At 52.2% G+C, this 20,809-nt stretch overlaps 3 protein-coding genes across 3 annotated transcripts in view; 1 reads left to right on the top strand and 2 right to left on the bottom strand.

Annotated features, from left to right (window-relative positions):
• Scn4a (sodium voltage-gated channel alpha subunit 4) overlaps nt 1–2,062 on the bottom strand; it is a 42,581-nt gene extending 40,519 nt beyond the window's left edge. Inside the window, exon 1 of the mRNA XM_063242594.1 lies at nt 1,917–2,062. The gene's annotated coding sequence lies outside the window, so the exon portion shown is untranslated. The remainder of the gene's footprint in view (nt 1–1,916) is intronic.
• Nucleotides 2,063–9,747: 7,685 nt separating this feature from the next.
• Prr29 (proline rich 29) lies at nt 9,748–14,498 on the top strand. Its single transcript, XM_003465837.5, has 6 exons — nt 9,748–9,891; nt 10,195–10,270; nt 10,439–10,545; nt 11,396–11,616; nt 11,729–11,799; nt 11,981–14,498. The coding sequence occupies exons 1-6, from the start codon at nt 9,832–9,834 to the stop codon at nt 12,007–12,009; spliced, it is 564 nt and encodes a 187-aa protein (XP_003465885.1). The 5' UTR covers nt 9,748–9,831; the 3' UTR covers nt 12,010–14,498.
• Nucleotides 12,797–16,662, bottom strand: Icam2 (intercellular adhesion molecule 2). The gene is made up of 4 exons (XM_003465838.5): nt 16,455–16,662; nt 14,987–15,253; nt 13,766–14,086; nt 12,797–13,129 (listed from the first exon to the last, which is right to left on the bottom strand). Exons 1-4 carry the CDS (start codon nt 16,513–16,515, stop codon nt 12,942–12,944), a joined length of 837 nt encoding a protein of 278 aa, XP_003465886.1. The 5' UTR covers nt 16,516–16,662; the 3' UTR covers nt 12,797–12,941.
• Nucleotides 16,663–20,809: the final 4,147 nt, after the last annotated feature.

The raw sequence follows: 20,809 nt of genomic DNA, 5'->3' as shown, positions 1-20,809 counted from the left end.
GCCTAACCCTAACCCAAAAGGCAGGGGCCTTGTCAGATAACCCAGCCTCTGACCAGATCAGTGTGTTTAGCATCCAACTCAGGTCTTCCCTGAACTGGTCTGGGGGAAGAGGGGGGGAAGCAAAATCAGCCTAGCAAACCTCACATCAGGCCAGCCTTTGAGCTGGGCAGGTGAGGCCTGGCTCATGTTTGCCTCAGTGCCTGACACTGTAGGGCCTAAAGGTCCTTGGGTACGTATGGCCCTCTACCTTGTCTCATCCAGGTAATGTCGCTCCAAACCCTAGGGCAGTGACCACAGCAGTCCATACCTCTGCCACGCAGGGTGATGATGCCAGCCATCGGCAGGGCACTGGGGGGGGGGTGAAGCCAAAAGAATCTGGAGGGTCCTGGGTGAGTCCTAACCCTCCTCCACTGTGCACATTTCCAGCCTCTGCAACCTCTTGGGCCTCCCTGACCCAGCCCAGACCCCAGGGTGCAGCCACAGCCTTGTCACAGATGATTGATAGCAACTCTCTGACAGCCCCTTCCCCATGTCCAGGGCCTCCACCATCCCTAATCTGCTTCATCAGTAGCACTGAATAAACCAGCCCCAGGCTCCTTCCTTCTCCCTTCCCAGGCTCTGCTGGGTGATTTATTTTGGTGCAGGCCCCTGCTGAGATGTAGGTAGACAGGGACATGACCCGAGGTGTCCCCTCCTGAAGGCCACCTCCTACAGCAGTGTGCTGTAAGCCTCAGCCTGACCTGGCCCCTGCTCTGACTGCAGGGGAGGGGTCGCTGGACACAGGACTTCCCTGGGTGGGTGGAGTGGGAAGGGGACTCTGGACTCTGCTCACACAGTCATTCTTCAGACCCCTACAGTAGCCTCCACCCCACTCATAGGGCTCTCTAGACTGGGATTTTACAACCCTTTAGCAAGAGGTCCTCCTGGTAAGGAAGGACCCTTGTACCCCCTTGATATGCAGCTCACGTACCTCCACACTGAATCCCTGAACTCTGCTCAGATCGCTCTACCTCCTCCACCCACCACAATCATCCCTCCCAGTGACCCGGTGCCCAGCTCTGCCTGCAGGCAGAGAGGAAGAGGCCAAGGACTGCTGGCCCGAGCCCCTGACCACCAATCGGGCCCTTCATGTCCTTCTGAGTCCTCCATAGCCCTCCTGGCCCCTATGGGTCTTCTAAGTGCTGTAGTCTCTTCTTCACCTCAAGCGGTGCTCTCTGGCTCCAGCTCCCCACATTCCCCTCCTTGTGGTGGGGGGCTCCCCGGGCCCCTCCCCTTCCTAGGGCTAAGCCTGTCCCAGAGAAGAGCAAATGGGAGTGGGCTAGAAGAAGTGGACGGTGGGGTAGATCCCAGGCTGCCTGGGAGGTATTTGGTGACGGCATCTCACAAATTCCTCTTCAGGGGCGCAAAGGAGCCACCACCCCGCTCCCACCCAGCCTCTTGCTGCTCTCCCCCGACCCTGGCAACCGACTGAGAAGCTGCACCAGGCCCAGCCAGCCGCTGCTTTGGCTCCCCTTCTCTCCTGAAGAAACTGCAGCCCAGTCCCTGTCCCGTGGGTCACCCTGTGCCTGTCTGGAGCCAAGCTTTAGCCACGAGGCCATCCGTGACCAAAGTGAAGACCCTTGTGGAGGGCAAAGACAGCCAGCCAGGCAGGAACAGAGAACAGATGACTGGACACAGACAGAGGCAAGTCTGGGGACAGAGAGGGGTTCAAGGCACAGAGGTTCAGCAGGGCAGCCAGATGGACCCAGCCTGGGCACAGGCAACAGAGCCCGGTGTGGGCAGGAGGTCAGTGGTGCCAGAGCAAAGTGGTGACTTTCTCAGAGCCAGGCTGGAGTCGGGGCCAGGGTGGCCTATCCCTTGGGGTGACCTGCCCTTGGGGATACCGTCTGGCTGGTGTGGAGGGGCACGGTACTCACTGTTAGATGGGAGTGGAGTGGTGGCTGACAAGCCTGGAGTGTCGTGCCCACCTCAGGCTGGGGCTGGAACTCTGGGGGACTTGGCCGGCGGGGGGGCCGGGCCACAGAGACAGCTGCTGCCGCTGATGTCACAGGGTCATGAGTGAAACCTGAGGACCGGGCCAATCTTCAGGTGGGAGCCTCCGCCACACTGCCCTCTTGGGGTGTTCAGGGCTCAGCCTCGGAGCACTAGACTCTGGAGCCTCAGTGACCAGAGTGACAGGCTGTGACACACTCGGCTACACACACACACACATGCACGTATGTACACACATATCCACATGGGTACACATATGAGCCCCTCCCCCCACAGGTCCTCCTAGCTCGACAAATGTACACAGGTTCATTCTCACACTTGCTCTCCTTTCACACTCACTACCAGAAACGCTCCCTGGCACAGCCGGCTCACACACTCACAGTCACTCAGGCACACACACGTCCCCTCCAGGAACAGACGCTGCACTCCCCTAATACTCAGCTGCATACAAGAATCACTCGATACATCCACAAACAGCGGTTACCCCATCGCACACGCACCAGCTCACTAGTACACAGCCCCAGGCTCACATCAGGCCTGTACATATGTACTTGGCTTGTACACGAATACACAGGGCCATGTGTGCTCGCGGGCACACTCACACCCAGATGAACACAAATGCCACATGTCACTGATACGGATCTTTATTGAGTGCTTACGGGTTCTGTTTTCACGAATGTGACTTACCTGTTAGTCACCTGTACCCATTTACATGCTCTGTTCCCAGGAACACAGGGCCACCCGTCATGGTCACTAGATTTATAACAAGTGTGTGCTCACATATACACCCCTGCTTGCACATCACACTCTCTGTTTCACTCCCAGCTGTTTAGCCACACTGCACAGCTGTCTCAAGGGGCATTTCTCCATCTCCTGTATCCCCCCACCCCCACCTACTGGCTAGACATTTGTCCCTCAGGGTTTGGGCAGCCTGTGTGGGGACGTGGGGGGGGGGGTGGGCGTCTGTTTTACCACCCCTCCCCCATGCGCCACTCTGAGGGTGTGGTGACCCCTAGTGGAGGAATTGTGAAATGCTTCATCTCAGAGCGGCTCCCAGGCATCTGGCTGAGGCCGGGCGGTGTGTGTCTGTCTGGGTTAACTCCTGCCCTCACTCTCCCCAACAGTCAGCCTGGCCGACCTGGGACCATTCCTGCCCATCCCTCCTTTTCTGGCCGCTCAGGGCTCTGGCTGTGCTTGGTGCCCCCATGAACTGAGCCCTGGACAAGGTGTCTGTTGACAAGGACTCGGGGAGGCTGTCAAGTAGTGATCTCGAGCTCCAGGGCTGGACTCTGTCCCTGTAGCCAGCCTGCCCAAACTGTGGACACAGCCTCAGTCACCCCTGAGGCCTTCCCTGGGGCCAGGCCCAGCTCCTTCTGGAGTAGTTCTTGCTGGGACTGGGACTTCCCGTAGATTGGCCCCAGTCCAGGTGGCCACTGTGGGCTCCTGGAGAAAGTTGCCTACCTACTGAGAGTTAATTTGTTTTCCAAATCTGGGTGTGAGTGCTGGTCTGTGCATGATCCTTTATCCTGCCTTGCTCCCTGGCCTCTCTCATAGGCAGTTCTCCTGTTTTTTGATAAGATCAGGTACGTTTGGGGCGATAAGGCCGTGGACTGTTCTTTGCTTTTTGAGACAGTCTAGTTATATGGTCCAGGCTGGCCCTGAACTCACTATGCAGCCCAAGTTGACCTCGAACTTTTAGTGATCCTCTTGCCTCATCCTTCCAAGTGCTGGGATTACAGATGTGTGCCACCATCCCCAGCTCTCACTTGGTTTCATTAATAGAATCCAAGTGTTGCCCACCTCGCCTCTTCTCTGCAAAGGTCAGCTTTTTCTAGCATTCAGAGGAAGCACATGCGTTGCTTCTCATGTCCCTCCCAGCTGCCTCCCCAAAGCTGTTCCTCAGGGTCCCCCTCATCACTGCCAGCCCTGCTGTGACATCAGTTCACTTTACTGCTGGTTACTGTCTGCAACTTCTGGTTACTGTCCCCTGTTGTCTGTGGGCACTGGCTAGGAGAGGGGAGGTGGTGGGAACCAGCTGTTGTTTTCACTTATAGCTCTGCCCCTTTGGTCCCCGCCTGGACACTTTGGCCACCTTCTAAAAGCTCTGTGGAGTAAATGTTCTTTAATGGGGGATTAATCAGGAGGAACTTCCACCTTACAAGAAGGTAGAGCTGCTACATTCGCTTTCTGGGTTGTGTCCTGCCCAGTTCTGAGCACTAATTCCATCTGAAGTTGGACTAATAGATTAGTCTATTTAATATTTTTCGGCAAAATGTATAGCGGAATGTATACTTTTTCTAATTTGCACAAAGTGTCATCTGGATTAGGGATGGGGCTGCCCAGAAAACGAGAGCAGTGTGATAAACATGATTTTGTTCCATAGCCTGAGGCGAACGTACTCTTCCCTGTCTTTTTTTTTGTCTGTTTCTTTTTTATTGGTACCAGGGATCGAACTCACGACTGCCTGCTTGCAAGGCAGGCGCTTATGCCGCTGAGCTAAATCCCTCTTCCCTGTCTTGGAAACAGCTCTTTTAGCTCCCCTGAATGTATGAAATTCAAATGCTGATTTCCTGGTGGCCACCCTCCCTGTGTCATGGGGTGGCAGTGTCACCCAAATCTGACCAGGGCTCTTGGCCACAGGGGACGACGGTCCAAAACCTGGGCCAATCATAACCCTTCCCTGGGATTTATAGGCACCCAGACATAAAGAAAGATTCTCTCTCAGAAGTCTTTGAATCTGGCAGAAGTAACCAGAGTAAACGGGAATGTTCCAGAAGCAGGGAAGTTCTTTTGTAGAAGGAAGGAGACAACCAGATGGAGAATGAGGGATGCAGGTGATTCGGAAGGAAGAAGTGGAGAACAACCAGAATCAGACACATTTTAGAGTTCCTGAGCCAGGCAGACTACAGACTGCTGTATTACTGTCCTATCATAAGCTGAAATTCCACACTTTTTCCTTAAACTAATTAGACTGAGTTACAGTCATTGATAAACAAAATTTTGCAAAATAGAACCTCTTCCGGGAAAATCTCACTCTGACCCACAGGGACAGCCTTGTCACACCCACCATGGAGCTGAGTCATTTGATCAGTATGCTTTGATTTCCTGGGGACTTCAGCAGGATGCCCCTCATGCTTGGTGGCCCCTAATTCCAGGATCCTAGGAAGGATCCAGGAAGTGCTCTGGAACTCCATCTCATAGTGCAATCCCAGAGGGGTGGGACTTTGAAACCAGGTCTCTATCCCAGGACATCCCCTGACCTATTTGTAAGTCCTCAAAGTGCCACGGGGTGCTTGTTGAACAAAATCACACACAAATCTCTCACAAGGACAACTGTAATTTGCAGAAATAGTGCAGTCAGAGCTTCTAAGCAGAAACATGAAATTCTTTTCACTGTTGTATTTCTAGGGCTCCGTCCTTCCCACATAGCCTCTGTTGGTCACATAACTGTGTCACTGACAGAATTCTGCAGAGCCAGATCTAATCCCTTTTAACCTTCATATTCTAGTGCTTTTAGGACCTGGCCTCAAGGGAAGAACCCTCTGCTTGACTGCTCTGTCTCATCACTGCCTTCTCAATTGTACCAGAAATAAGCACTGACATTTTTCTCTTTCCACCTAAAGAGAAGAGGAAAGCTCATTTTTCCAGGCCCATGGCTTTTAATGACCGTACCCCATTCCTCTGAGTGAGCTGCCCCTATTTACTCAGCTACTCTCCTATTACTGGACATTGAGTAATATTAAATTTTTAAATCTTAAAAATAACACTGCTGGGGCTGGGATGTAACTCAGTGGCACAGTGCCTGCCTGGTAAGTACAAGGCCCTGAGTTTGATTCCCACTGTGATGAACATGTTTGAGTACAAATCTTTGTCCATGTGTAGTCTATTCGTAAGAATTGATTTGCCAAGACAATAGGCAGGACAAATTGCCTTGGGACATTATATGTTGGTACAGATTGTCTTGGGACAAACACACACTCCCAAAACAAAACAGTCTAAAGATGTAAACAAGGGTCCTCGTTAAGGAAAAAAATTAAGGAGAAATAGGCAGTGTGTTCAGTCCTTGAAAGAAAATAATAGTAGGCACAGAAGTTTTGGCAGGTTACCTCCTCTGCTCTGCTAAGACTGATGTAAGCTCTCCTCCAAGCTCGCCCTCTCCAAACAGCAAATGTTTTGGTTTCTTTTGACAAAGAACTCAAGTTGAATACCATGAGGGAGAGAGTTTTCATCTGAGCCTTCTTTTCCAAAAACACATGTTCTGCATAATGTTAGCATGCAGTTTTATGGGGACCTCTCCCTACCAGCTTTCCACAGCCACCTCTAGCCTGCACCTGGCTCCCTCTAGAGGGACAAAAGTGGTGGGCTTCTGGCCATCCTCCCTGTCACCAACTTGGCCTCAGCTGAACCCTTTGGCCATTTTATATTCAGAAGATTTTTCTTCAATGTCTATTTTGGTACTTAATTTTCCTGAACTGAAAGTATTGTAGAGAAAGTACAGTAGCCTTTCCCAGAAATTTTCAGCATCTGGGATAACACAGGAGGGAAGCTGTGGCGAAACCAGGGCTGGCGTCTTGGGAGACATTCCCCCAAAGCAGAGTCTGAGGCAAGGATTTGGGAGCAAGTAGTTTATTTGGAAGGAGACACCAGGAAGCAGTGTGACAAGAGTGGAGGATGGTCAGGAAAGAGAAAAGTCAGCAAGGTGTTTAGGAGCAGGCTCTCTTGGGAGAAACTAGAGTGCAAGCCTGTGAGGCTCCGAGCCTGTGTGGACTACACTTCAGCGTTGTCCCACAGGGGCAGGGGGCGCTGAGAGCCTTTCTGCAGCTGGATTACCAGCTCTCTTGCCACACACACACTTATGTGCACATGTACTTGTATATGTGTTGGCGGCGTGCTGGGATTGAACTCAGGGCCTTTTGTTTGCTAATCCTACGGTAGAGAGGCTCAGCTCTGCACATATGATCATAAAACAAAAATAAGACATCACAGCTGGGCATGGTGGCTCATGCCTATAATCCCAGCACTCGGAAGGATGAGGCGGGAAAATCATTGTAATTTTGAGAGCAGCCTTGGCTACAAAGTGAACTCAAGGCCTGAACTGCATAGCGAGATTCTGTCTCAAAAAGGCACACACACACACACACACACACACACACACACACACACACACACAAGATATCACTATGCCTCCTGGTTTTTCCATTCAGCTCTGTTGGACGTCCTTCCACATCAATAAAGATACACTAAACCAAGATGGTCAGCAGTCAAGGAGCATTCCTTTGGGAGACTCTATACCCTAAGACATTTGTTATTTTGAACTTTGACTGAAATAAACAGAAATGTGGAGACCAAAATGAATTTTCCTAAAACATGGTTGTGCATATCACCTCTTGTTTCTCTTCTGCTCAGAACCCATTCATGGCTCCATTACCCATGCGATGATGGTAATGCCAAAACTTGGCATTCGAGTCTGACCCATGAATAACCTGTGTCTGCTCCTCTACCACCCAAACAGTTGGACCTTGTGGGTCATTTAGGTCTTGTCTGTCACTACATCTGAGCCTGGATGGCCTCTTCTCTCCCATGCTGCTTGGCTAAGACCAAATGCTGCGTTCCTCAGCTTTCCATCCCCCAGTGACTGAGCCCTCATTGTTCTTTTTAATGTTGAGTATTTCTTGTGTACTTTAATATATATGTATACACAAAATTCTTCCAAAGAGTTGTGATCTTTATATGAACATTTAAGAATACATTAATTAATCAATTTGGCTTGTATTTTTCTTTTACATTTTCATAATAGTATATGATATTTTTTAAAGAAAAAACTAAAAAAGAGTAATATATGATAAATGTTTATGTCAAAATTAATCCTTCAGAGATATTTTTGTTTTGTTTCTGCTTTTTTTTTTTTTTACAGTGAAATTGGCACAGAACTTCACAGCAGGTTACCAGGATAACAGTAATAGGTATCACAGTTATATTTTGTTATCTTTATAATAGTTGTTCTTTCAATTATGTATATCAAAATGAGATGAAATATAGAATACTATAGAACTTATCAAAACAGAATATTGAATAAAGCAGTACCATTAATCAGAAAAGAACAAAACAGTAATAAAAATATTTGCCTTCAAAAAAATGGTATTTGCTATGGTCAACCTCCCAGGAGATGCTCAGATTTCTGGTTCCCATTTGCTGATGGCGGGGAGGGGATAGGGGAAGTGGGATATTTGACTCTAGGCCATGTAGCAGTAGGCTCACTATTGCTTAGCAGGGAGGCAAGATGGTCATTTGTTGTCACAGCATCCTCAGTTCCAACATGGCGTGGATCTCAGGAGACACTGCTGGTTCTCCCCCTGGAAGGGCTGCAGTCTGCCACCCTGCCTCCACTTACCAGGGAGGGGAGGTGCTTGCTTGGCTTCCCAGAGTCCTAAGTTCCATGGCGTGGATCTTAGGAGACACTGCTAGTTCTCCCCCTGGAAGGGCTGCAGTGGGCCACACTGCCTCCGCTTACCAGGGAGGGAAGGTGCTTGCTTGGCTTCCCAGAGTCCTAAGTTCCAACATGGCGTGGATCTCAGGAGACACTGCTGGTTTTCCCCCTGGAAGGGCTGCAGTCGAGCCCTCAGTTTTTTGTTGTCCCTTCTTGGGTATCTTCTGCACTGGGGATTCTACATGACCTTGTATTTCAGCTCTCTTTTGATGGGTCTATCTTTACTTCTCTATAGAGCTAGACCAGGGTTCAGGTAGGCACCTGCACCACAGCCACAACCTTGGTGACCACAGTGATTGATTTTGTTCTGGAATTAGGTAGAGCAGTGTGTTCCACTTACTGGGGGCCTATGACCACTGGATCTCAGCATGCTGAAGGCTATTGAAGTGACAGGATCAACAGAGACAGCTAATGCACTGCCCCCTCTTTGGGTGACAGGACAAAGAAGCAAAGGCAGGAGATGGGGTGGGAGATGTCTGCGATTCCAGACTCCAGGACTGCCAGGAAGAGGAGCTAAACCCAAGGGGAGGGTGGGGGAAGGGAAACTCCCAGGGTGTTAATCCCAGCTTCCTGTCCGGATTTTCCTTGACTGCTGCTCAAGGCCTATCTTAGCATGGTCACAGCTGCCGAAATAGATCTCCCCCTTCACCTGTTCTTAAGCAATGGAGACCTTGCTAACTTCCTGTCAGAAAAACACATACTTTCTAACTTTTCCAATATAGGGGGCAGGATTGGGGACTGCTACATTTCTCCACCTCCAAGGGATAAAGGCTCAGAGATCAGGGAGCAAACGGTCAAAATAAAGAACCACAAATGCATTTTTGGCCAGAGCTCCATCCTCTTCTGTGAATTTGGCATGTTTCCTTTCTGGTCTTCTTTAGAAACCACTCTGTCCACAGGACATCCTCCTCCTGAGAGGCAGGGAGCCCATCTGCCGCCCTTCTCACCCACCTGCCCCTCACACCCAAGTCAGCCCCTGCAAGACTCTATACCTGCTGAGCCTGTCAGCTGAGCTAGGGGTCTAGGTCCTGGAAACCAAGTCTACCTAGCAACTCACTCATTTATTCAACAGACATGGCCTCCCCGCCCAGTACTGCGAGTGAGTAACCATGACAGGTACAGCAGGAGAAAAGACACAACGCTCCAAAAACCCAGCACAGGAGAGAGGATGTAAGTCCTAAGAAACAGAGGAGCTGATGGAAGAAATTAAAACTATGCCCCGCCCCTTTCCCACCCCTTTCCCCGCCCCGCCCCGGCCTCGCCCCAGACAGGGTCAGACCCGCGCATGCGTGGGAGGAGTCTTGCCCTGGCGTCGGCGTTGCCGAGGTAACCCAAATCAGCGACTGCAAGCCATGGCTTCCGGGGCCAGCAGGAGCTGGGGTCGCGTTCCACCACAGCTTGCGGCCACGTCGGTGAGGGCTGAACTGGAGAGCAGAGCCTGCCTTTCATGGGGCAGGCATGGGTTGGGGGCAGGGAGAGTGGAGGAGCAGCCTCGGGAGAGGCTGGATTCTGGAGGTGGGGATGAGAGGCCAGGTTCCAAACCGCGGGAAAGATACGGGACAGGAAGAGGCGAGGCGGTGAGAGCGAAGAGGCGAGAACTCTGCGCGTGGAGTTAGGGAGACGACTCACGGGACGGGGTGGGGTGTGTTGGGATCACGACGAGCGCCTTGCCTTCCTCACCTGGCCTGGCTGAGCGTCCTCACCCGTGTCCCCAGCCCTCAGTGACCATCCTGCAGCCCCTACCTTTGATCGTCTCTGGTCCACCCCCGCAGCAGGGCAGCGTGAAGGAAGGTGAGACCTGGGAGCGCCCTCACATACGCTTTCCGCCCCTTACGCGCGCACGCTGTCTCTGTCTATCTGGCTTCCAGGCCGAGAAAGGCCCTGAAGGTGCTCTGGGTGAGGGAGGTGCAAGGGGGGCCATGCCAGGGTGGGTCTGTTAAACCCATACTGGACCTCCAGATCTGCTGGAATTGATGTCGCTGCAGAACGCGCAGATGCACCAGTTGCTGCTGAGTCGCCTGGTGGCAGGGGCACTGAGCCCTGAGCCAGACTCCCAAGGTCAGCAGGTGCGTGGGGGTGCCTCGCCCAGTGCAGATCCCCCGCGCTTTGGTTTGGTGCTCAAGGATTGGGCCCAGAGAAGCAGGAAGCTAAGCTACACCTGTCTGGGTGGGTCCCTTTGATGGCTATCATGGACCAAGATTTGTGTCAGACTTCATGAAGGAATAACAGGTCCCCAGGTCTAGGCTCCCGGTCAGGTTATGTAGTGCATGCTCCTCTTGGACCCCAGGCCGCAGGAGGGTAGGCACCATTGGATGCTGGTGTGTCCACCCTCCCAGTCAGCAGGAGACAGGATGCAGGGGACAAGAGGGGGAAACACTAAGGCTGAGCCTATTTGTCAGCAACGGGAGACTGAAGAGGCCTGAGGGCAGGCAGCCTGGAGAACAGAGGCTCCAGGGAGCCAACAGGCATTCGAGGACAGGCCAGTGGAATCTAAGAAGAGGGAGACTTCAAGGAGTTGCAGTGATCCCTCACCTCCCCCAGGGGTCCTGGGGATGAACACCCCACTTCATTGAGTGACGCGGGTGGGCCAGGAGCTGGGGACAAGGCCAGGAGTAGCTGGGTATACTCGGAGCCCCAGGTTGGCTTCATGCCTGAATTTCTTCCAGCCCCACTCTGCCATTTATTAGTTGGGGGACCTTAGACAAGTGGTTCAGCCTCTCGGAGCCTTGTTTTTCCCATCTCCAAATAAAAAATAAATGTCTGCACAATACCAGGCTTTTATATAGTAAACACTTATTAAATGGTAGCCATTATGATGAGGGTTATCTGGAGAAAATAAGGAGAGAAAGAGTGGAGCTGGGGTGGAGAAAGCCTGACCCTGAGTCATCGTCCGCTCCCCCTTTGCACACACCTCAGGTCTACCTGGAGGGGCAGCAGGAAGAGCCAGAGGAGGAGATGTGTATCCGGCAGGAAGCGCCCTTGGTGTTCCACCACTACTACCTGCCCTACCCAGTGGCCTCCGTGGGCCCCTTGGCCCTCTGGCCAGCGGCTCTCCTTCCTTTCCCCTTGAGCCAACCCTACTCCCAGGCTATGCCAGGAATCTGGCAGCAGCCTCCTGCTTCTGGGAAAACGAAGATGTAAGTGAGCTGGGGGTCTGGGCAAGTATCTGCTTGGGGGCTGGACTGAAAGAGCTAACCAGGGCCCTGTGGGCTTCTGAAGGGGTCTTTCTTCTCTGTCCCCCCCCCCCAGGAGAGCTGTGCCGCCACCCCCGCCCCCCAGTGCTACAGAGACCGTGGGTGTAGATGTGCCGCCAGCTTCAGGTAGGGGGCTGGATGGATGAGCAGTGGGGCCTAGGCCTATCAGGCCAGGAGGGTCGAGAGCCGGGGTGGGGCTTCCCGGCCTCGTACCATCACTGCTATGGGCACTGGCCTGACTCTTTCTTGGTTCCTCTGGAGTCAACTGGGGCGGGAGGGATGCAAGATGGAGGTGCTGTCTCCCCAGACTACTATGATGCTGAGAGCCTGCTCTGAGGATGGACGCTCGCAGGGGTCCTCACCAGATCCAGCGCAGGCCTGAGAAGTGCCCTGTAGTCTCCAGCTGCCTGCTACTGTCTGCTGACGCTGCACCCATGCTGGCAGCCCTCTTCTCTAGGGGTGGGGATCCACCCTCTCCGCTCCACTGCCACCCTGAACTGGCCTGGAAGAGATCCTTCAAGCCTACACAGTGGCCCCAAAGCCGCATAGCCCTACTCTGTCCCCTGGTTTCCTGCCTAGACCAGCCAATGCTCCCACACTATAAGCCCTAGCCTACCTCTGTCCCTTTCTGCTCTGGAACAACAAAAGCTGTGAGGTCACTTTCTGGATTAAGAATCAGGCAGGAGGCAAGAGGAAAGGGCTGCTCCTGTTTCTCAAGCTCCTTGAAGCTCCCTTGAGTGGGAGAAGCTGAGTCAGTGCCCTTGGGACCCCACAGGCAGCCCAGGGAGCTGATCTTGGCAGCCAATAGAGGCCCAGCTCGGCCCTACTTCTTCCCCAGGAATGGCCTGAGGTCCCATGGGGCCAAGTTCCCAAGTGGGAACAGTGTCCTTTGCCCCTCCAGGCCAGGGTGTTTCCTTGCCCTCCCTCAGTAGCACTTAGTGGCCCAGACCAGAATGAGAGGGGTCATGTGGTGCCTGGTCTGCTCAGTGACAGTCTTCTGGAGCTGGGCTGGCTGCAGCCCCTGAAGGCTCCTGAGACGAAGAGGACAGGGAGGAGACACATCTAGGGACAGAAGGCCATGCCTGTTCTTCCCCTTCCCAGGAGCAGCTGTGGAGGAGACAGGTTAAGTCCAGGTGTTTGTATTCAGGCTAGAAAAAGAAATGTCCCCAGAGTCCCATGCTGCTGTCACAGTCCATCAGCCAGGCTGGATCCCAGCTCCGAGGAGCTATGCTAGATTCTAGCAGCCACCATGGGGGCTGCCCCGTGGCTCATGCGGGCTGCCCCCGGAAGGCCTGGGGCAGCCTCTGCCAGGCAGCCAGTACCCCATAGAAGCCTGTCTCCCTCCGGCACTGGTGCTTGCCAATGATACCGCAGAGCAGGATGGATGTCACAAACAAGAACAGCAGAAGTGATGTGACCGCGACAATGATGACCATCTGGTTGTCCTGCACAGGCTCTGGGGAGGAAATAGATGTCTTAGAAGACTCAGGTGCCAGCGTGTGGCAAAGGATCAGATGTCTACCCCTCACCCTGCACCCACTTATTGATCCTTCAGTCATCCTGCTTTCCAAGAGGAGTGGCCCATGGTGTCTGCCTTCAGAGTGCCAGCTAGAAGAAAAGTGGCCCAGGCTGCAGCCACCAGCCAGACCTCTGTGATATGGTGAGGGCAGAAGTTCCCTGGGACCAGAATATGGTGACCAGACACCGTGACACAGTCCTTCCCCCTCCACAGGCAGAGCAAACAGAGCCCCCCCAGGGCAGGGAACACTTTGGCCATGGTCATGGAACACAGGACTTGGGGACCTCTGGGATAGACAGGCCACACTGTGGAGAGAAGTCAAAGATGGAAAGCAGGGGTTGCCTTGGTCAAGGTCACACAGCTGGATAATGAGCATGCGGCTAATTGAGCTCTCATGACTTCTAGAATAGTCAGGATCCAGGGTGAGGGCTTAGCAAAAGAATCAAGGAAGGATGGGAGACTTTAGGGTTAAGTGTGCACCCTAACTGGCCTGAGAGTAGCACTCAGGTTTTTTTCTCCTTACAAGAGGCCCAAAAGCCAATGGGACCCATCCTCTCCCTGGGATCTGATTACCATAGACCTGGAGGACCTGGGGCTCCGAGATGCTGCGGATGAGGTCCCCGCCTCTAGACCTCAGGTCCAGCTCGGCCTGGCAGGAGAAGTTGAGGGGACCGCTGCCTTGCGGAGCAGTGCTGATGACTGTGGTTGCGGCTTCCAGGGGGACAGGCGCTGCCCCGACAAAGGTCTGGTTGTGCACAGTCTCTTGGCCACGGAACACGGTGAGGGTAAGACTCTCGAGGGGTTCCACAGCAGCCACCCTGCACTCAATGGTGAAGGATGTGCCCACGGCCACCCGTGTGGGCTGCAGCTTCAGCATGACCTGCTTTGGAGGCTCTGCAGGGGATGGAGGAAATAGGACTGGGGTGAGCCCTGCAGGTCCCACCCAGCCAGGGCACCTGACACCCGAGGTGATCCAGCTCCCTAGCTGCCCTTGTGAGGGAGAGAATGGTCTGGGATCTGGCCTGCTCTGGTGCAGAGAAGAAAAAGGAGCAGTCCAGGGTGAGGATGTGCTTGGCGGTAGTTTTATGGTCATGATTTAGAGAATAGACAAGACCGGTGAAGAAAAGGCTCTGAACTTGTACAACCAACTTGGAAGATATAAAAGCTTGGATCTGTGCGTCTCCCTCCTCTACAGGTATATTAAATACAAATATTAAAGGTTAAAACAATTGGTAAGTCAAGATCCTGTATACCCTCACCCCACGCAGGAAATATGAATAAAATGTAAATTTGGGGCCTCTTTCTATGCACTGGATCCACTGATACTGGTTATAGGAAGCCCCAGTGAGCCCCGTACAGTCAAGATGAGAATCCCAGCCTGTTTGGAAGGTTTTCCTGGGACCTTCAGGAGAAGAACATACCAAGTGACAGCTCCTCATGAAGTGATGTGTGTCCAGGAATGTCTCCTGACATTCCTTCCCTCCTGCTTGTCACACATGTATGGTACCCTGGTGTCGAGCTGGAGGGAGGCTAAGAACACGTGCAGCTAGAAGACTTGGTTTGAGTGAACCTCAGACCGTTCTCCTGGGCACAAGATTCAGAACTGGATTGTTTGCTCAGGGACCATGAAGGGTGTCGTTTTGCAGTCTGAGCCCACTGCCCCACCCTGCTGCTTGTCACCAGGGCAGTGAGGGCTGTAATGAGTGGAGCTAGAGAAGACCCCACTGCACTCATAGGCACAGGCTCTGCCCTGGGAGAGAAGCCCCCCAAACATGCACGCATGCAGCCACTCACGGTACACGCTGATGTTCAGACTCTTTGACAGTGTCTTCCCGGCACAGGAGAAGAAGCAAATGACCTTTGTGTCTTTAGAGATGTTTGAGACCAAGTACTGTTGCCACTGTGGCTGGTGGTCCACCAGCTTCTTAGTCAGGTAGGTCTCCAGACCACCCCTGTCAGGCTGGGCACAGCTGGTGCTGCAGTTGACTCTCTTAGATCCTGTGGGCTCAACCACCAACTTCTCTGGCCATATGTGAACCTCAAATGTCATCTCAGCAGGCCCTGGAAGGTCAGAAACACTGGCAGGTAGATATCCCCACTGCCCTGCCAGGGGAGTGCTCTGCCAACAGGGGGTTCAAAGCCATGGATGATCCCTCTGTTCAATTCCTGGCTCAACCCAGGAGGCAACCTTCCAGCCGCTCCCTGCCTCTGGGTGCTCCCTCCAGTGCCTCTGCCAGTCGGCTCCACTGAGTCTTCCTCAGGCTCATGGTCCACCTCTGTCAAGGTGCACCCATTGTCCCCTCCTCCGTGAAGACCTCTCTGAGAAAGGAGGTGGGCTCTGAGCTATGTCCCCTGAACTGTGTGGCCCTGGGTTTAACCTCCCCTTCCTGATCTTTCTTCCCTAAGTGCTTCTGAACACCTGTCATGTGCTAGGCACTGTACTAGGCTCTGGGGACACAGCAGTGACCAAAGGTGACCAGCAGCAGAGCACATGCTGTAGTGAGGCCCCTACAGAGCTAGAGCCCCTGTCTGTGAGGCAGTGGCAGGGACAAGGACAGGGAGTGGAGTGTGGTCAGCGAAGGCCTCACAAAGAGGGGGGCATAGAAGGGGGTGGTGAGCCCTGTGGGTGTTACTGGGTATTCTGGGAGTGTTCCAGGCACATGGAATCATGGCACAGAGACTTTCCTGTGGGAGTGTGCTTGGGATTTTGGAAGCAACAGGAAGATCAGGGTGGTCAGAGCTCAGTGAGGAGGAAGGCAGGGGAGAGGAAGACAGACTGGTAAGGGTCGCCTTGAAGCACTGTCTCGTTGAACACTCATGACGGCCCTACAGGAAACGACTACTAGGCTATCTGACAAATGAGAAAACCCACAGTTTTGCTTTTGGCACAGCCAGTGGGTGATGCCCGTTACCCCAGCTGATGCTTAGACTAGTTTAAAAGACAGGCTAGGTGTACACCATCATCTTCTTTAGGTCCCCAGCACCCCTTCACCTCCAGGGCAACCCTTCTCCACAGCCTGCCGCACCAACACACCCTGAAGTTGGGGGCCCTGTTTTGCCTGGTATCCAAAAGGCCAGGACCCCACCCACTGCCTGGAACCACAGTGACTCAAAGCCAGGCCACCACAGCATCCTGACCCCACCGCAGAATGTGGTCTGTGTTCAGAACGGCAGCGGATTTCTTCCTTCCTTAAAGCTCAGGGCACAAAGCGACACCCTGCCCTGGGCAGCCCCACACCAGGAACCCTGGGTCCCAGCTCACCTGAACAGCAGAGCAGGCTGAGAAGGGCCACAAACAGGTCCCAGAAGCCAAAAGAAGACATTCCTGGTGGGGTCGGCGGACTGCCGGGGACCAGAGAGCTGCCTAGATGGAGCCAGGTAGGCTGCACTGCTCGGAAAGGCCCCCCCGCCTGAAATTCCCAGTTTCCTATATGCTGGTGACAGAACTTCCTCTCATTAGCTGAGGTCAGGAAGCCATGTGTACACTGTCAGATTCCAGGTCCCTGCCAGAACAGGCAGAGGAAGCTAGAGAGCAGCTGATAAGCTGGGGCACAGCCTAGGGCTCCCCACCCCCGGGGAAGGGGCAGGGCAAGGGGTGCAGCGCACATGCGTTTGCGTGTGTCCATCTATGCACGGGAGATTCCTGCGTGCCTGTGTGCACATGGCACAGTGAGGCCTACAGGGTGCAGATCTGGAGCACCCCAAATTCTATGCAGCCCTTTGTTGGCGGTACTTCTGGGAAGGAACAATCAAAAGTCAGGATACCCACTCGCCATGGCAAAGGGGCAGAGAGCCAGACCTTTCAAAAGAAACCCAGACAGGACTTTGGAGTTATCCTGCAGACATGCAGCATGCAGTCTGCACAAAGCTTGATGTGCCACTTGGTTCCCAAACGAAACCTGTGCCTGACTCAGCTGACCCAAGGCCCAAGTGAGGACCAGGCTTCAGCAAGTCCAGTCCACAGCAGTTCCAGTGGCCAGGCCCAGGGAAGCAGGAGTCAGTGTGCAGCAGCCGACCCCAAACCCCAATCTCCATCTCAAGAGCCTGCCTCTGGTGTCCACCCCCCCCCCCCCCCCCCCCCCCCCCCCCGTCCGCCAGGGAGAACCCTTGCCTGGGACTCCTCCAGGCAGCAGCCTGTTTCTAGCGAGGCTTCCTTGCACGTTCAGGAATCCCAGTAGGGACTCTGTGCGGGACTCTGATGGACTCACCACACATCCTTTACTCTTCCAGTTTTTCCTGCGATCCCCAGACAGTGGAAAGACAGGTCACTTTGCTTTCTGAGGACACTCCATTGGAGGCCTTTCAAAGGGAGGCCCCTGAGTCTTGGAGGCTGGGGCCTACGCCCAAGTCAGTTTGAGAGAACACAGGTAGGTCCTGCCCTCACTGCTGAGGCCAAAGGCCGCTGCTACTGCGCACAGTCATCTAGTGCTGCTTCATCAGCCTGGCCCAGGGAAGTCCCTGGACCAGGATATTGGGCTTTGGAATGATGCTGATGCTGGGGCGGAGGGGGGCGGGAGGGCAGGGCCTGGGATCAGTAGAGAAAAGAGGCAGAAGGAAGGGAATGGGGGATACTGGAGCCCTAGCCAGGAGGGATCTGATCTCACCTGAGGCTGAGCACAGTTTTCCAGCCACGGGGAAGGCAGAGCAGGTGAGCCCAGCGGCTTGGACTGCTGGGTAGGGGGATGGGAGGCACTGCTGTAGTGAGCCTCCCCTGGGTCAGAGTTATAACACAACAATAACACCACAGCCATGGGTACAGCCAGCTTTGCTACAACGGGCTAAACTTCAGGAAATTCATCCTTAGGCAACTCATGGTAGAGTGCACGTCACAGCGCTCCCACACGGACCTCGATGCTGTGGGCTGTGGCACAGTGTTCCTAACTGTGCACGCTAGGCTTTCACAACCAGCAGTGCCACAGGTTTGCTTACACAAGCATGTGAGGAGTGCGGTGCACTAGGAAGGTGTAATGGCTCTGATGCTGCTAGGGGACGGGGAATTTCAGCTCCACCGTAACCTTATGGGGCTGTTGTTCTAGCCGTGGCTCACTGACCCAAACACTACGACACAGCACGCATCACTGACTTCAGGTTGCTGTCCACACTCTGCAAATATTAGCTAACACATCCCTGTCTCTGTAGAGTACCTTTACTGTGCTTGTCATACAGATGGGGTAACCAAAGTACAGAGAGGGTAAGTCACAAAGAGTGAAAGCCAGCTGTGGTGGCCAATGGAGGCCACCCGGGCAGGGGCAAGGGAGGCTGGTGAGGAGCTGGCTTCCCCTGAGACCCTCAGGAGGGAAACAGCAGGAGCTGAAGGCCAGAGAATCCTCCTCGTTCCCAAGCAACAGGAAGACACAAGTCAATGTTACCAGGAGTTAAAATGGGAGCCAGAGTACAGTGTTAGAAACTCAGGGAAACTGGGTGCTCAAGGGCTGCAGAGAGGAAGGAGTGTTTATCTGATAGTTTCGGTTGAGTAGGATTGGCGATGGGATGTAGAAATGGGAACCCACTTCACACTACTGGACTGGATATTTAAAAATAGATAAAGGATACATTTTATGTTATGTCTTTTTAAGAAAAGACACAAAACTAAAAGAAGACTGAATAAAGTATGTCATTCAATGTGAAACAAAGTAGACGAAACCTCAAAAAAACATTACTTACTAGACTTATTTTAATAAAAACATAAAATGTCTGAGTGGGTCTATAATATTAAAGAAGTTAAATCAGTAATCTAACATTTTCTGGTAGCCTGTAATCTGCGTGCCTGTAATCCCAGCACTTGAGAGGCTGAGGCAGGAGGATCACCAAGAATTCAAGATCAGCCTTGAACTACATAGTGAGTTTAAGGCCAGCTGAATTACTGTCTCAAAAATTTTTTTTAAATTTAAATTTTCCCATAAAGAAAATACCATGTAAGCATAGTTTTATAGATATCCAAATTGAGACAAATCTAATTTTTCTTCTTTCTTTCTTTCTTTCTTTCTTTCTTTCTTTTATATTCTCCATTTGATCTGGATAGCAAACACAGGGGCACTCCATCACTAAGCTACATCCCTAGTCTTTTTAAATTTTTAACTTTTGAGATAGAGTCTCATTAAATTGTCCAGACTGAGGTCAAACTTGTGATTCTTTCTGCCTCAACCTTCTGAGTAGCTGGGATTGCACCATTATGCCTAGCTAAGGTAAATCAACTTTTATAAAAACTTTCTGAGAATGGCAAATGCAGAAACATTTTTTTTTTTTAAACTGGGACTCAAATTCAGGACCTTGTATGTGCCAGGCAGGGATTGTGCCACTGAGCTATATCCTGGTTTTTTGGTTTTGGTTTTGGTTTTTTTCTTTTTGAGATAGTGTCTCACTAAGCAGTTCAGACTTTCCTTGAACTCACTTTGTAGCCCAGGCTGGTTTTGAATTTGTAATGATCCTCCTGCCTCAGCCTCCCAAATGCTGGGATTACAGGCATGAGCCACCATACCTGGCTCTCTAACTCTTTCTATATGACTATATTTTCCCAACAAGAAAAGAAATTTCTGAACAAGAAAGGAAAATTAAAGGTTAATAGCACTTACAGTATAAATTCAACAATTGTAAGAAAACATAATTGGTAAATCAAACCTGCAGTGTATAAATCTATAATCTATAAATGTATAAATCACATTTGAGTTGGGTTCACAGATGGAAACCCACAGCTGTGGTGGTTTATGTCTTGTGACTGCTCCTCTCCTGTGATTTTACCTTCACCAATGATGGGTTGCTTGGTGCCTCTGTACAGCTGCCCGTGTCCCCTACTCCAAGTGTATACTAAGTTTTTTTCTTTCTTTTTTTTTTTTTTTTTGGTCTTTTTTTGAGATGGGGTCTCGCTATGCAGTTCAGGCTAGTCTTGAGCTCGCTTTGTAGCCCAGGATGGTCTCGAACTCACAACGATCCTCCTGCCTCAGCCTCCCGAGTGCTGGGATTACAGGCGTGAGCCACCCCGGCCAGTTTATACTAAGTTTCTTTTTGCTTTTGTACTCAGGGACATTTTTAATGCTTTAGGAGCCATTTGTCTGCCTCTATCTCCCAGATGTGAAGAGTTAGGGTCCTTAACATGCACCCTTTTACCACAAAGGGATCAGGAGCCTGTGGGGTCCCCGGCAGCCCCTCCTTCCTGGTGCCATGCTGTGTGCTTCTGAACGGTCTCAGCAGAACTGACGCCCTTTGCCTCCAGCACATCATAGCCCAGCTCCTTTAAATGATTTCTAGCAGGGTGTGGTGGCACATGCCTGTGATCCCAGCACTCAGGAGGCTGAGACAGGATCACGGTGAGTTTGAAACTAGCTGGGGCTACAAAGTAAGTTTAAGGCCAGCCTGAGCCGCAGGGTGAAACCCTATCTTAGAAAGGCAAAAAAACAGGCTTCTCCTCCTCTCTAATCTCCTGCTCCCTGTCCCTGACCATGGACATTCTTTGCTCCCTGGACTTGTTTCTTATGTAACCTGCCTAAACCTCAGTCCTTGCCCAGCTCCGCTTTGGAAGGAGCCCACACTAAAACCTCATGTTAATAGATTTAAGGAAAAAATAAGATCATCTCAATAAATTCTAAAAACAAAAACATAAACACACACATTGATGTTTGG

The sequence above is a fragment of the Cavia porcellus genome, unplaced genomic scaffold (genome assembly GCF_034190915.1).
Source record: "Cavia porcellus strain 051 isolate PalLab524CR breed Dunkin Hartley unplaced genomic scaffold, mCavPor4.1 scaffold_32, whole genome shotgun sequence".
Lineage (NCBI taxonomy): Eukaryota > Metazoa > Chordata > Mammalia > Rodentia > Caviidae > Cavia > Cavia porcellus.
This window is presented reverse-complemented; position numbering and strand designations above follow the sequence as displayed.

Excerpts from the sequence above, each read along its gene's own strand:
- Prr29 (XM_003465837.5), top strand. The coding sequence starts at position 9,832 with ATGGCTTCCGGGGCCAGCAGGAGCTGGGGTCGCGTTCCACCACAGCTT. Across the intron at positions 9,892-10,194 it reads CACAGCTTGCGGCCACGTCG|CCCTCAGTGACCATCCTGCA; the intron begins GTGAGGGCTGAA and ends CCGTGTCCCCAG. Across the intron at positions 11,800-11,980 it reads AGATGTGCCGCCAGCTTCAG|ACTACTATGATGCTGAGAGC; the intron begins GTAGGGGGCTGG and ends CTGTCTCCCCAG.
- Icam2 (XM_003465838.5), bottom strand. The coding sequence starts at position 16,515 with ATGTCTTCTTTTGGCTTCTGGGACCTGTTTGTGGCCCTTCTCAGCCTG. Across the intron at positions 14,087-14,986 it reads TCTGAACATCAGCGTGTACC|AGCCTCCAAAGCAGGTCATG; the intron begins GTGAGTGGCTGC and ends CATCCCCTGCAG. Across the intron at positions 13,130-13,765 it reads CCAGGTCCTCCAGGTCTATG|AGCCTGTGCAGGACAACCAG; the intron begins GTAATCAGATCC and ends TTTCCTCCCCAG.